The sequence below is a fragment of the Acanthisitta chloris genome, unplaced genomic scaffold (genome assembly GCF_000695815.1).
Source record: "Acanthisitta chloris isolate BGI_N310 unplaced genomic scaffold, ASM69581v1 scaffold256, whole genome shotgun sequence".
Classification (NCBI taxonomy): domain Eukaryota; kingdom Metazoa; phylum Chordata; class Aves; order Passeriformes; family Acanthisittidae; genus Acanthisitta; species Acanthisitta chloris.
In genome coordinates this window covers 5,212-17,767 of record NW_008676267.1, presented here as the reverse complement: position 1 = coordinate 17,767, position 12,556 = coordinate 5,212, and the positions used below count along the sequence as shown (strand labels likewise).

General features: G+C 41.5%; 1 protein-coding gene across 1 annotated transcript in view; it reads left to right on the top strand.

Moving 5' to 3' along the window:
- GLG1 (golgi glycoprotein 1) overlaps positions 1–12,316 on the top strand; it is a 40,972-nt gene extending 28,656 nt beyond the window's left edge. The window contains exons 13-27 of the mRNA XM_009076048.1: positions 153–290; positions 1,133–1,219; positions 2,114–2,176; positions 2,835–2,948; positions 3,345–3,433; positions 4,317–4,434; positions 5,428–5,520; positions 6,055–6,192; positions 7,200–7,323; positions 7,673–7,815; positions 8,045–8,146; positions 8,794–8,901; positions 9,530–9,650; positions 11,467–11,573; positions 12,047–12,316. Coding sequence (XP_009074296.1) covers positions 153–290; positions 1,133–1,219; positions 2,114–2,176; positions 2,835–2,948; positions 3,345–3,433; positions 4,317–4,434; positions 5,428–5,520; positions 6,055–6,192; positions 7,200–7,323; positions 7,673–7,815; positions 8,045–8,146; positions 8,794–8,901; positions 9,530–9,650; positions 11,467–11,573; positions 12,047–12,214 — 1,713 coding nt within the window. The 3' untranslated portion in view covers positions 12,215–12,316. The remainder of the gene's footprint in view (positions 1–152; positions 291–1,132; positions 1,220–2,113; positions 2,177–2,834; positions 2,949–3,344; positions 3,434–4,316; positions 4,435–5,427; positions 5,521–6,054; positions 6,193–7,199; positions 7,324–7,672; positions 7,816–8,044; positions 8,147–8,793; positions 8,902–9,529; positions 9,651–11,466; positions 11,574–12,046) is intronic.
- The last annotated feature ends 240 nt before the right edge of the window (positions 12,317–12,556 follow it).

Here is a 12,556-nt window from a genome sequence, read left to right as displayed (position 1 = left end):
CTGGCAGGCCTGAGCAGTACAGGACTCTTTGCTTTCTGGGATTGCTGATGGCATTTGTGGTCACTCCCAGAACCTCACCTGACAGCATCTTGTTTGCCCTATATGGATTTAGACCCCCTCCATGTGCTAAACACTCCCTGTCCTCTTTGCAGCTATCACGAGAGTGCAGAGCAGAAGTCCAGAGAATCCTCCATCAGCGAGCCATGGATGTGAAGCTGGACCCAGCCCTCCAGGACAAGTGCATGATTGACCTGGGGAAGTGGTGCAGTGAAAAAACAGAGACAGGGCAGGTACTGTGCACAATATCACTGCTGCTTTGTTTGCAAAGCTGGAGGGGTGGGAAGGGCAAAAGGGGGATAAAGGGACATCTTGTTCTTAGCTGTCTCTTTATAGCTGAGAATGTATTAAAAATGAGTGCAGCTTGAAACATAATCTTCACCAGACTGAGAGACTGAGGCAATATGAAGAAGCTTTGTGCATGCTGCATGGCTTCAGTAGGTTCAAATGTGTAGTAGAATGAGAAGGGGGAAAGGGATAGTTAGCAAGAAGGACTTCAGTGAAGCAACCCCACCCCCCTCAACCTCTTATTTGCAGTATTCTGTTACAAGCTTGACATTTCCCACATAAACTTTATCCCATTTCCATTTGGCAAATACTGACATGCTTCCTGTGTTTATACAGAACTGAACTTACATCTGCAGCTACTTAACAAAGTTTCAACAAATACTTTCATGTTAAATTGCTGTGCCCTAGCAGGGCTGTCGAGAAGGAGCCATTCAGCAGCAGATGCCATAGAGCATAGACCAGTGTCATTTTTAAAGGCCCATCATGGGTTGTAGTTTTGGGTAGCTAACCTCTCCTTAAGGTTATGCAGAGGGCAAATTAAATGTGATATTCCCGAAGTGAAAGCACATCATGCAGTTTTTGAGGACAAGTGATAACATCCTAGACCAACATTCTCAATCATCACTACATATGTGACGTGAGTTCTGGGGGTGTCAGTAGAGGACTGGGATCAAATGAGATTTAGGACTTTACAAAGGGGAGGGAGTTTCACATGTGTAACAGTATTGTATGCTCAAAACTTCAACTTGGGTTCTTGGATCCCACACTTAAATGTGTGTTTCTGTAGGAGCTGGAATGCCTTCAGGACCATCTGGATGACTTGGTGTCTGATTGCAGAGACATAGTGGGAAACCTCACTGAGCTGGAGTCTGAGGTGAGTGCTTTTCAGCCTGGGGTAAAGGGAATAGTTGAGCGTGTCTAGTTAAGCATGTCATTTTGATCATGATGGAAAAATTGAAGTTAGAGTAGCTGTAGAAATGCAGCTCTCGTGGATCAGAGAACATTCTCTTCACCCCATACAGTGGGTTTTCTCAGGGGGTTCTTGAGGAAGAGAAATGAACAAGAGTTCAGGATTTTGGGATGGTAATGGCATTTCTCCTGCTTAAAAGATCACTTGTGGTACTGAAGCTAAGATTTCTTGCACAGATAATCCAGTTACCTTTAATATAAGTCAAGATACATGATAGTTCTTCAGATTGTGGTCTTGCTTGCGAGTATTTTTGAATGCCATATTGCAACTTCCCTCTCCAAAACTTTGGAAGAAATAACCACCTGAAACATCAGTAGATGTTCAGTGAGATTGGCAGCTTTATCTGTTTTATGAAGCTGCAGATTTGAGTGTTGCGCCCCAGACTGTTCCCCATATCTCTTAAAATTTACATTTTGCCCTAGGGAAAGCTTCCTTGCAGTGCTGAGAAACTTTGGTTTGCTCAGAACTATCATAAATATTCAACACCTACCTAGGTGTAAGGTGAATTTCTAGTGCTTTAGCACCCAGTTTGGAAGAGACTGGCTGAATTATCCAAGCCATGAGTTTCTGTGGAGACCAGGCTCTTGCCTTAAGCTGGAATGCTTGTCTTGCATTTGCTGTGTTGCTGGCAAGAGTGAACCCTGGGATTTCCAGAACTGAAGGGCAAAGCTGTCTGGATTGCATTTTCAAAACTCTGTAAACTGGGTTGAGTTTGACTTGTTGTCACAGGGGTTTTTTTCAGAGCCTTAATTTCTTGTCCATTCACTGTGAAAATGGAATATTGCATGTTTTCTGCAGGACATTCAAATTGAAGCCTTGCTGATGAGAGCATGTGAGCCCATTATCCAGACATTCTGTCATGTGAGTACTCCATAATAGTGTGAATATCTTTGAGGAAAAATTACTTTGTAGGAAAGGTTAGAGGGTTTTAGTGTTAGTTCTTGCTACACTTCAAAAGTAAAATCAGAGGTAATCAGTTCAAAAAGTCTTTAATTTAAAGAATCCCCCCAAAATAAAAATCTTTAGTTCCACCTAGTACTTGTGCTGCTGTCAGAGCCCTAGTATAAAAGCTAGTTTGAAGATGGAAATTGCCCTGTACTTGGGAAAAACACTCTTTACAGTGAGTTAAAACCCACACTTTTTTCCTTCTCTCTTACCTGCAAGCAGTGTGTGTAGCTGCTCTCCTGTGCAGCTGCTCAGCACTGCTGAAATAACTTTTTACACCGATCTAGGATTGAGTAGTTAAATAGCAATGAAGGCACCTAATTGTAATACGTCCTGTAAGCATTGAGTCTCTGCAGTGTGTTCTCCTGAGTCTAAGGTGTCTATGTTCCTGAGATGGTTCATTTCTGAACTGTGTAAGTGTAGTTGTGTAGTAGACTTGTGTGGTGCAACTCTAGGGCGGTCAGTTAATGGTGACTGTAAGTTCCATTATTTCCTGGTCACAGTGGGCTAAAAGAGCATAAAACTCATGTGTTGTAAGAGCAGCTCATTTTTAAGCCTTTCATCTCTTCTTCAGGAGGTTGCAGACAACCAGATTGATTCTGGGGACCTGATGGAGTGTCTAATACAGAACAAACACCAGAAGGAAATGAATGAAAAATGTGCAATTGGAGTTACTCATTTCCAGCTGGTAAGCAATGCTTTTGTCTGCTGTCAGCGGAAGCCTATGTTCTGTTCTTTCATGGTGTTGATAGAAATTAGCTAATTATGAAAACCCTCCTTATTTGGAATTGATTTCCCGCTGTATTTAAAGAGCCCCTGTGAATTCAGACAGTTGTACTTGCATGCCTGATCATAAATGGTCACTTCTGAAGCTGATGTAATTTCAGGTCTTCTTTCCTCCCTGGTGTGTGGTAGACAGAGTCCCGACTTCTTCAGCAGTGCAGCATACCCCTTGCTTCCATGCTAATAAGTTGTGGGCAAAAGCATTTGCTGCTTTTACAATTCAACAAGTATTCTTTAGGGCAGCACTTCTTTTTAACTCCAGGTGACCAAAGTTGTTTTTCTCCCCATTTCTCTCTTGCAGGTTCAAATGAAAGATTTTAGGTTCTCATACAAGTTTAAAATGGCTTGCAAAGAGGATGTGCTGAAACTTTGCCCCAACATCAAAAAAAAGTATGTAGTGCCTGACCCAACAGTAATCTGATTGTATAAAGATGTAATTCACTTACAGGATATTTCATGATAGGACAGAAAACGTTGGACTTCCTTTTAAGGCTGATTGTTTTGTGTGTGTTCCCTTAGTGACTGTGTTCTGCAGATGCTTAAGGTAGAGGCGTTGGCTGCCTCTTTAAATTACTTCTGCCTTTCTCCTGGATACAAACCTGTCCTCTTTACTTTCCTTGCTGTGAAATTAGCTAATGATTACAATTAGTGGATTGCATGTGCCAGAATGTTTTATATCCTTGCTAGATTCATCATCTTCTAAGAGGCAGACTAGTGTTGTTCCAGTTGCTGATCTGGGAAGGGAAAACATCCCACTTGTTTTAGCTGGTTTATTCATTTCAATATAAGGTGGGGGTTTTTTTAATGGCGTACTGCAATGACGTAAGGCTAAACTACACACAAGGTCAGTCCTGTTTGTGGGTAGCAGGACTATTTGCATTTTATGATATAAATGCCCTTCCCACAGTGTAAAAGGATTGCTTGCAATGCTGTGGAGATACTCACCTTCATCTGTTTCTGAGATTAAGCAAAGCTTTTCTAAAGTGCTGACATGACTTAAGAGCAGGGGTCTTGCTGGGCAGAGGGGAGGTGAGGTTTTGAATATTATCTTCCTGTCTGCTGATCTAGGCTCCAATTTAGGTTTTAATTGTGATCCAGTTACTCTGCATAAAGCTGTGCCCAGGCTACAAGTAAGCACAGATGCACAAATGCACCAGGACTTTATACTGTGTTTGGATTATTGGAGTCAGTTTCTCTGATGTGGGATCCAACACCAACCTTGGCCAGTCTTAGTGGAGGGTGTATGAGTAAAAAGCTGTTTTCTTTTCTGCAGGGTGGATGTAGTGATCTGTCTGAGCACAACTGTGCGCAATGATACTTTGCAGGATGCCAAGGAGCACAGGGTCTCTCTGAAGTGCCGCAAACAGCTGCGTGTTGAGGAGCTAGAGATGGTAAACATGCCTGAAACTCTTGGTCTGCCCTCTCTTGTAGCAAGGTCCCTCAATTAAAGCTTCCTGGTTTGTCCGCCCTGGGGGAAAAAGGAAGCTCGTTTGTGAGATGTATCTAATTTTTTTTCTGCTCTTCTTATAACGTGAGGCTCAGTTGCCCTTCACGGTGAAAGTAATGATTGTCTACTTTAATGCCTTAAATATAGTCTCATGAAGGCTAAGGCAATCTAAATGGTCATTGGAATTTCAGCTAGAAGTGATTATGTTTAGTGTTAGATAGCAACGTGCTACACATGCTGATGTCCTTAAAGTCCTCTAGGAGAGAATAAAAGCTTCATTTTACAGACTGAGGAAACAAGCACAGATGAAGCAACTCGACTCCAGCTGCTCCAAGTTGCTCAGTGGATAAATAGGAGTAGTGTTTGTTCTGGTAGGCAAGGCTGCCTCTCAGCTTCCTGCTGCAGTGCTTGCAGCAATAAACTCTTAAGGTCTTTGTCCAGTAGATACTGTTTGAGTGTTAAAGCTTCACCTTAAGTAGACCCATATCAGAAGAGGCAGCACTCTGCCTTTGTATGGAAGAATTCAAATGCTGGGCATCACCAAAAGCAGGAAACTTCATTCACACCCTCCAGATCACCTACTAGATGGGTGGCTGTTAATAAGTCCTTTAGCTTTCACATGGAAAGATTTTAGTTGTCTTGGATGTTTGTGATGATTCCCCTTTAGGAGAAGCAGTGGAAACAACTTGCAAGCTCTAAAATTTGATATAAAACTCTTTCTTCTGTCTAAATCGCTAACGGATCTCTGTGTGGAATTGCAAATTTGTTTTCCCACTAACACCACTTCCCACAGCCAAGACCCTTAACTTCAGAGAAACTGAATGCCTGTTGTGAGAGTTGCTTGCATTTGTGAGTAGAGGCCTCTAGTTAGGGGATTAGCAAAGTAAAATAGTCTTGAGGCCTACTTAAAAGTTCATGTTGTAATTTTTTCCTGCAGACGGAGGATATCAGACTTGAACCAGAACTGTATGAGGCTTGTAAAAGTGACATCAAGAATTACTGCCAAAACATGCCCTATGGCAATGCTCAGGTAATGGGTTTTATTAATAATTCAAAATTTAATTTGTACTTTCATTTCAGCAAACTTTTGAAGAACACTTTTGCCCCTGTGAGTGCAGCTTGAGATTTTCATATTGATATCACTGAAATGTTTTGGTAGTACTTTGGAATGTTAATTTCTTTTTTTTCCAGTGGTGCACAGGCATTAATACTGGGAGAATGCAGTGCTGTGAGCACTTCGTTCTTCAGTTAGTGCTGGTTTGAAGCTATTAGCAGCTGGTTGCTGCAAATGTTGCTAAGGATTTCTTAGGCAGAATGTCTGCAAGATGAGATTAGGGGTTTTGGAGTGAGTCCAGGAGACCTCCTTCATCTCCTTAAATCTTTGTGAGAAAAGATGAGCTTAAAGCAAGTCCTGCAAATAAGCGTTGGTAATGACTTGGATAAAATCTAGGCATTGGGAACTTAACTGCCCCAGTCAGGTGCTGTAGCCATCGGGGGAACGCAGAGCAGTGTATGACAGAACCATATCAAGTGTGTCTGTTACAATTGCAATACTGTGTTGTAGATTATTGAGTGCCTGAAAGAAATCAAGAAGCAGTTGAGTACACGGTGCCACCAGAAGGTTTTTAAACTGCAGGAGACAGAGATGATGGATCCAGAACTGGACTACACACTCATGAGAGTCTGCAAGCAGATGATCAAGGTAATGGTAGTGAGCTCATTTAAGAGAGTGGGGTTGGGATATAAGAGCTCTACTGGCTTTGAGCTTCCCATGAAGGCTTATTGCAAGAATGCTGTGTTGTTTCAGAAGTATGATTGCTTTTTTGCAGTGTAATCTGTTTCTTAACTCTGAATCAGCCTGAAGTTTCTTCAGGGCTCTTCTCTTTCAAATTCCTGATCAAAGCCTGTGTGCTAATAAATTTGTCTTCCCAACTGCCAGTAGAATTGAGGAAGAAATCTGTGCTGAGGCTTCTAATGCAGTTTTCATCCAGTCATATTGGGTTTGGATTGGCTTTTAGCAAAGGGGAAGAAGTTATGATTACAGAGAAGAGTAATGTCTTCAGTTCACTGCTGACCTGGTGCACACAGACTTTCATCAAACCAATAAAGCATTAATTTAAATTAATTAAAGTAATTAATTAAAATTAGTTAAATTAATTTAATTAATTTAATTAAACCAATAAAGCAATTTTTCATGCAAAATTTAAAATTAGAAATGATGACTTAAAATGGTACCATGTGGAAAGCAGCAGAGAATGTTCATGCAAGATACTCTTGCACAGTAGCCAGAATTGCAAGCCCTGAAACACTATTATGTGTGGTCTGTGTGCAGTGCCCTGACTCCATGTTTTGGCCAGAAAACAACATCTGGAGAAGTTTTTGCTCTCCAGTGCAGATTCATGCTCTTAAAAAAAGACCTGTGATCTCACAGAAATAGTGAGGATTGCAAGAATTAGACCAACATGAGGTGGTGCCTAGAAGCCAGTCAGGACTGTCCAGCTCAGCGCTCAGTCCATAATCAGAGACTTTAATGCCCACAGTCAATTCAGAGAGTAACACTGTTCTTTCTAATAGGAGGTATTTGGGCTGTATACATCTGCATTGGCCAGGTGGTTATTCTCTTCCATGAATTGGAAGCTGTTGGTTTGGGGTTTTGTTTTTTCAAGTGCTTAGTGATCAAACTTGCTGTTTTTTGGGTTTTTTTGGTAGCGGTTTTGTCCAGAGGCAGACTCAAAAAATATGTTGCAGTGTTTGAAACAAAACAAGAACAGTGAAGTGATGGATCCTAAATGCAAGCAGATGATTACCAAGCGCCAGATTACACAGAACACAGGTATCTTCTTCTGAAAAAAACTTAACTTGCTTCCTTGAGCTGCTGAGTGTTCTGCATGGCTGGAAGAATATAATTTTTTTCTATTCTTGTTTGTGGTTTTCAGTGCACACCCTGATCTTAGTCATGTTCCTGAGGGTCAGTATGTGTTGCTGAATCCTCTTTATTCCTGAAACTCTTATCTCACAAGTTGAGATTCTGTGGTGAAAATATACTATTTTTCCCAAAAATTAAGCTCCTTGGTGGTACAGTGTCATCCAGGAGATCTCTCTCCAGTCTCTTTCAAAGTGTTATGTTCTGCAGCCAGAGGAGGTGTGTGCTCTAATGAAGCTCTGTTATCTTTCCCTGTTAGATTACCGCTTGAATCCTGTGCTCAGGAAGGCATGCAAAGCAGACATACCAAAATTCTGCCAAAATATCCTCAATAGGGCCAAGGATGATACAGAGTTGGAAGGGCAAGTCATCTCATGCTTGAAGTTGAAATATGCAGACCAGGTGAGTAGAGCTGGTGCATGCAGATGAGAAACTGCAGGATCGTGCTGAGCAACAGTCGTTGAATAGCAAATCAGATTTGTGGTGTGTTCACTGTATGTAACAGGCTGTACATAAATGAGGGGTTTATGTTCCTGTACTGGTATTAGGAAATACAGAGGTTAAAGTGCAAGAGGATTGATTTATGAAAATAAAGGTCATGAGTGAGTTAATGACTTTCTCCTCTTAATAGCGTCTCTCTCCAGACTGCGAGGACCAAATCCGAGTGATAATCCAGGAATCAGCCCTTGATTATCGGCTGGATCCCCAGCTCCAGATGCATTGTTCTGATGAGGTAGGTAGGACAAGTACCTCCATAGCTACCTCTACAGGATGAAAACTCCCTTCATGTAACAGGTTTTTTTTCTTAAAGCATCACCTTTCCTAATAATAAAAACAAAAAGTCCTTTGAGCTGCTCCTAGTTAGTCAGATTCTCTGCTCGTGGATTTTGCCCAGTGTGCAGGAATTGCAGTTCCCTGTGCAGTGCGAATATGAAGTTAATTTTTTCACCTAGGATCTCATCTGTACTTGTGACTATGGAAAAATACTGCTTTCCTGTTGTCAAAAAATGTCTGTTAGTTCTCTGGTCTTGTCAGCCTTAACTGGAACACAGTCAGGTTTTTGAGTTTTAACTTTTGATAGCAGAGTTGGCCATACTTCAAGTGTTACTTATTTCATACTTGCACATTCTTTCCATGCTGTTTTCCTCCCTGCCCTCCTCCTCAGTACAGCAATATTGACTTCTTGCAGTTGGGTTTCAAAGGGTATGCATATTGCATGAGCCAGGCTGCATTTGGCTCTGGGGATTTGGGGGGGAAGGAATCTCATCACATATTCTCTAGCTGTGCCCTGTGATGAACTAATGTATTGAGATATAAATGTGCTAAAAGGCAGAATGATTGTTGTGAACTATTTATGTTAAAACACATTTTTCAAAATAGATTTCCAGCTTGTGTGCAGAAGAAGCAGCAGCTCAGGAACAGACTGGGCAGGTGGAAGAATGTCTGAAAGTGAATCTGCTGAAAATAAAAACTGAAATGTGCAAGAAGGTAAAGAAAAGAAATTGAATGTGCTCTAAAAGGCATCTCGTCCCTGCAGAAGCCTGATTTTTCCAGAACACAGCCCAGGCCATGTTGTAGCTAGTATGAGACCATAGCTCTAAAATTTCCCCACACATCTCAGTTCTGGCCTGCAGTGTTTCAATTCAGTTTCAATTTGCCAGTGAAAATTGTGTCGACAGTGCCTCCTTTGCAATTCCAGGCTTGAATCCTTGCTTGATTAAGGTTGCCAAAGTTTCTCGTTACTAATCTGTTTCCTGGTGCTGTCTCCATTGTAGACTTCCTGGGTGCTGGGCATGGCCTAGGCACTGGCTGTATAATTGAGGCCCTGTGAATTGCCCCATGGCTATAGCAGCTGATTCCAGTTCTAACTGCAGTAACCCTGGCATACTGACTTTGTATTTTAGTTTAACAGGAGTGTTTTAATGAATGTAACTGCTGTAATCATTGCAAAGCAGGACATTTATTTCAGTCTAAGCCAGCATTCATAGCCTCATCCAAGGCCAGTGGTCATGATCCTGGTTTGAAAAAGATGATACACCTTCCAGAAACATTAAGCAGCATGAGTTTTCGTCTCTCTCCTTTTTCTGAGGCATACTTGTAATTTCCTTCTCCCCAGGAAGTGCTCAACATGCTGAAGGAAAGCAAAGCAGATATATTTGTTGACCCAGTGCTCCACACAGCCTGTGCCCTAGACATCAAACACCACTGTGCTGCCATTCCACCTGGGAGAGGACGCCGTAAGTGCTTGACTTCACTTGTATAACCTTTCAGTCCTGAGATACTTCACCTGCATGTTGTTACCACCATTATCTTAAGTACAAGATGTTTCCACTAATCCTTTGTGGACAACAGGATGGAACAGCAGAGATGGTAGATGGATGGGTATCAAGAAGTCCTTCCTTGTGTCCAAGGACCTATTCCTCAATCCTGATCTAATATCCTTGCAGCCTTATCTGCAGATTAAATGAGTATATTTTATGTGCCATCATTCATGTGACTGCTGACAATAGTGTGTGATAGCAGATCCATAAACCTTCTATAAAATCCCTCCTCAGTTAAATCCCAATGAAAATGAGCTCTTAATACACATGGACTCATTTTTCAGTGAGGTTTGTCCCCCACCCTGTATCAGCTTGACACAAGATACAGCTCCCAAGCTTACTTACGACTCTATCAAAAGCTTCCCTGGAATTAAGCTGCTTCTCTTGGTTTGGTTTCCTGAGGTTCATTCTTAACTAATCCCCTTGGTCCTTCTTTCTTTGTGTCACTCTTTGTCCATGGTTTGCTCCTTCCTTTCATAATTTAAAATGAAACTGAAGTACTTTGATTTCATTTTTGTCTCCTCTGCTTAAAGATACCAGTTTTTTCCTTTCCAGCATTGCTGCAGAGGATAGGTAATCATGACTTCACTTTCTAAGTTCACATAGCAGCTAAAGCCTTTGAGATTCCAACTGTTTCAAGTCCTCCAAGACTGAGTTCAATAAGTTCAGACCACTTGAAACAGAACTTATTCAAGTATTTCCTTACCCTTTCTTTTCCTGTTTGAGGTAAAGCACTTTCACTTTGTTACTGGTATTATGTTAGCTACCTGGGTAGTACTCATGGCTATTTAAGAAAAGCAAGTGAGGAAAAAGTTCTGAACTTTCCCATCTCTCTGAGTTTATCTGGCATTAAAAATAGCATCCAAGTATTTTTCTAACCATCATCTTTCATGCTGGTTACTGAAAGCCTTTCTGAAATTCTGGATATCCTTTATTTATTCCTGTTTTGTCATAATTCTTTTGATGTGTATTCTGATCTGTTGGCACTGAAGGTCTGCAGGAGTCTGTGGCTTAGAGAGGACTCTGCCTCCGAGCGCTTGAACTGACAATTGTGTATTAAAAGTCTGGAGTTAGTTTAAAGTTTGCAGCCTGTTTGCTGTGAACTAAATAACTTCACTGCAAAACAGAAAGCATCCAATTAGGGATTAGTCAAGTATGGTAGCATGAGTATAAAAGACAAAATTTTATGTGTCTCATATGAGCATATAAAAGCTTATGAGTTGGCCAAGCTGCTCCATAGGCACCAGAACACTGTGATCCCATTTCCTTTCCACAGGACTGTGTGAGAACTCAGGAAGTTAAACTTTTCAAAATGTTTCATTGATCAAAAGAAACTCCTAGCAAGCCTAAGAAGATAAGACTGTGTTTTTTCCTGAGCTGAATTTGATCTTAGCTCTCTCGAAAGGGTAGTGGCATGGAACTTACAGTACAGCTCATTAAAGATGCAAATTTATAAGACTTTATAAAATCTCATGTAAATCACATGAATTATATACTGGATATGTACTGTAATTTCTTTTTGGAAGTCAAAATGCAATATTGATCATGAATCTTGATGAAATTGCTGGCTCCGGTGGGTACAGCAGGGCTTTGTACATAATCTGCCTGGCTGGCAAGTCTGTTTGGAAAGCCATGTAACTGTCAGCCTTCATGAGAGTGGAAGTACTCCTTTCCCTAGCATGTTGTTGAAGCTGCTGCGTCTATTTTCTAACACCATCTTCTGGCATTACAGAGATGTCATGCTTAATGGAAGCTCTGGAAGATAAGCGTGTGAGGTTGCAGCCTGAATGCAAGAAACGCCTTAACGATCGTATTGAAATGTGGAGCTATGCTGCAAAGGTAAAGGATTTCCCTTTTTTTGTGCTTTAGATCTTTCTGTTGCAGTATGTTTATGTAAAATTTCAACTGTAATGAAATTCTTGTCTCTGAATGAAGTTTAGTATTTTTGAGTTTGATCCAGAAAAGCTGAAATCAGGTCTTCTTTTTTTGGACTTTGATCTCTATATCTGGGATTCATCCCAAACAATGCAGAATTAAACTGTCTTTTGTGCACACAGGGTTTAGTCTCTTGTGGAGGTGGTCTGGGACAGTGAAAAGGGGCAGCAGAGCTTGATGTTATTAAGCAGAACTTATAACTGAGCAGCAGTTCCTTCAGGTGAATCACTGCAAGCCCTGCTTTTGTGTCTGGTTCAGGCCAAGTCTGACGATGACAGAGGCAATAGCAGTACCAGAAACTAAAGCTGATAAATGCCATGGTTGAGGATTTGCATGGAAAGCACAGCTTGGCTCAGTTATTCCCTTTTCACCTCCAGGTTGCCCCAGCAGAAGGCTTTTCTGACCTTGCCATGCAAGTTATGACCTCTCCGTCCAAGAATTACATACTGTCTGTGATCACGTTCGGCATCTGTATACTCTTCCTCATCGGCCTGATGTGTGGACGCATCACCAAGCGGGTGACAAGAGAGCTCAAGGACAGGTAGAGCCTGGATTGCCTGCTGAAGAAATGCCTGCCCAGTGCCCAGTTTTGTACAGCCCTCCTCTGTATAGTCAACCCACCCCCTCTTGTGAGAGGAGAATAAAAAAAAAAAAAAATTAGAACAGCAGCAGGTGTTGGCTCAGTTTTCCCATCCTGGATCTCATCCACAGCATCTTCATCCTATGAAAGTTTGTGTGCAACATTGGCAGCCCAGCCAGCAGCTTTTGTTAACCCTTTGTTAGCAGACTCTCGTTTACCTGCCTGTAGACAAGTCTCTGTTGTACTGTTGGAACTGCCTTCACTCTCCAAATCAGACTGATATGACCTGCAGCTCAAGCAGTTTTTA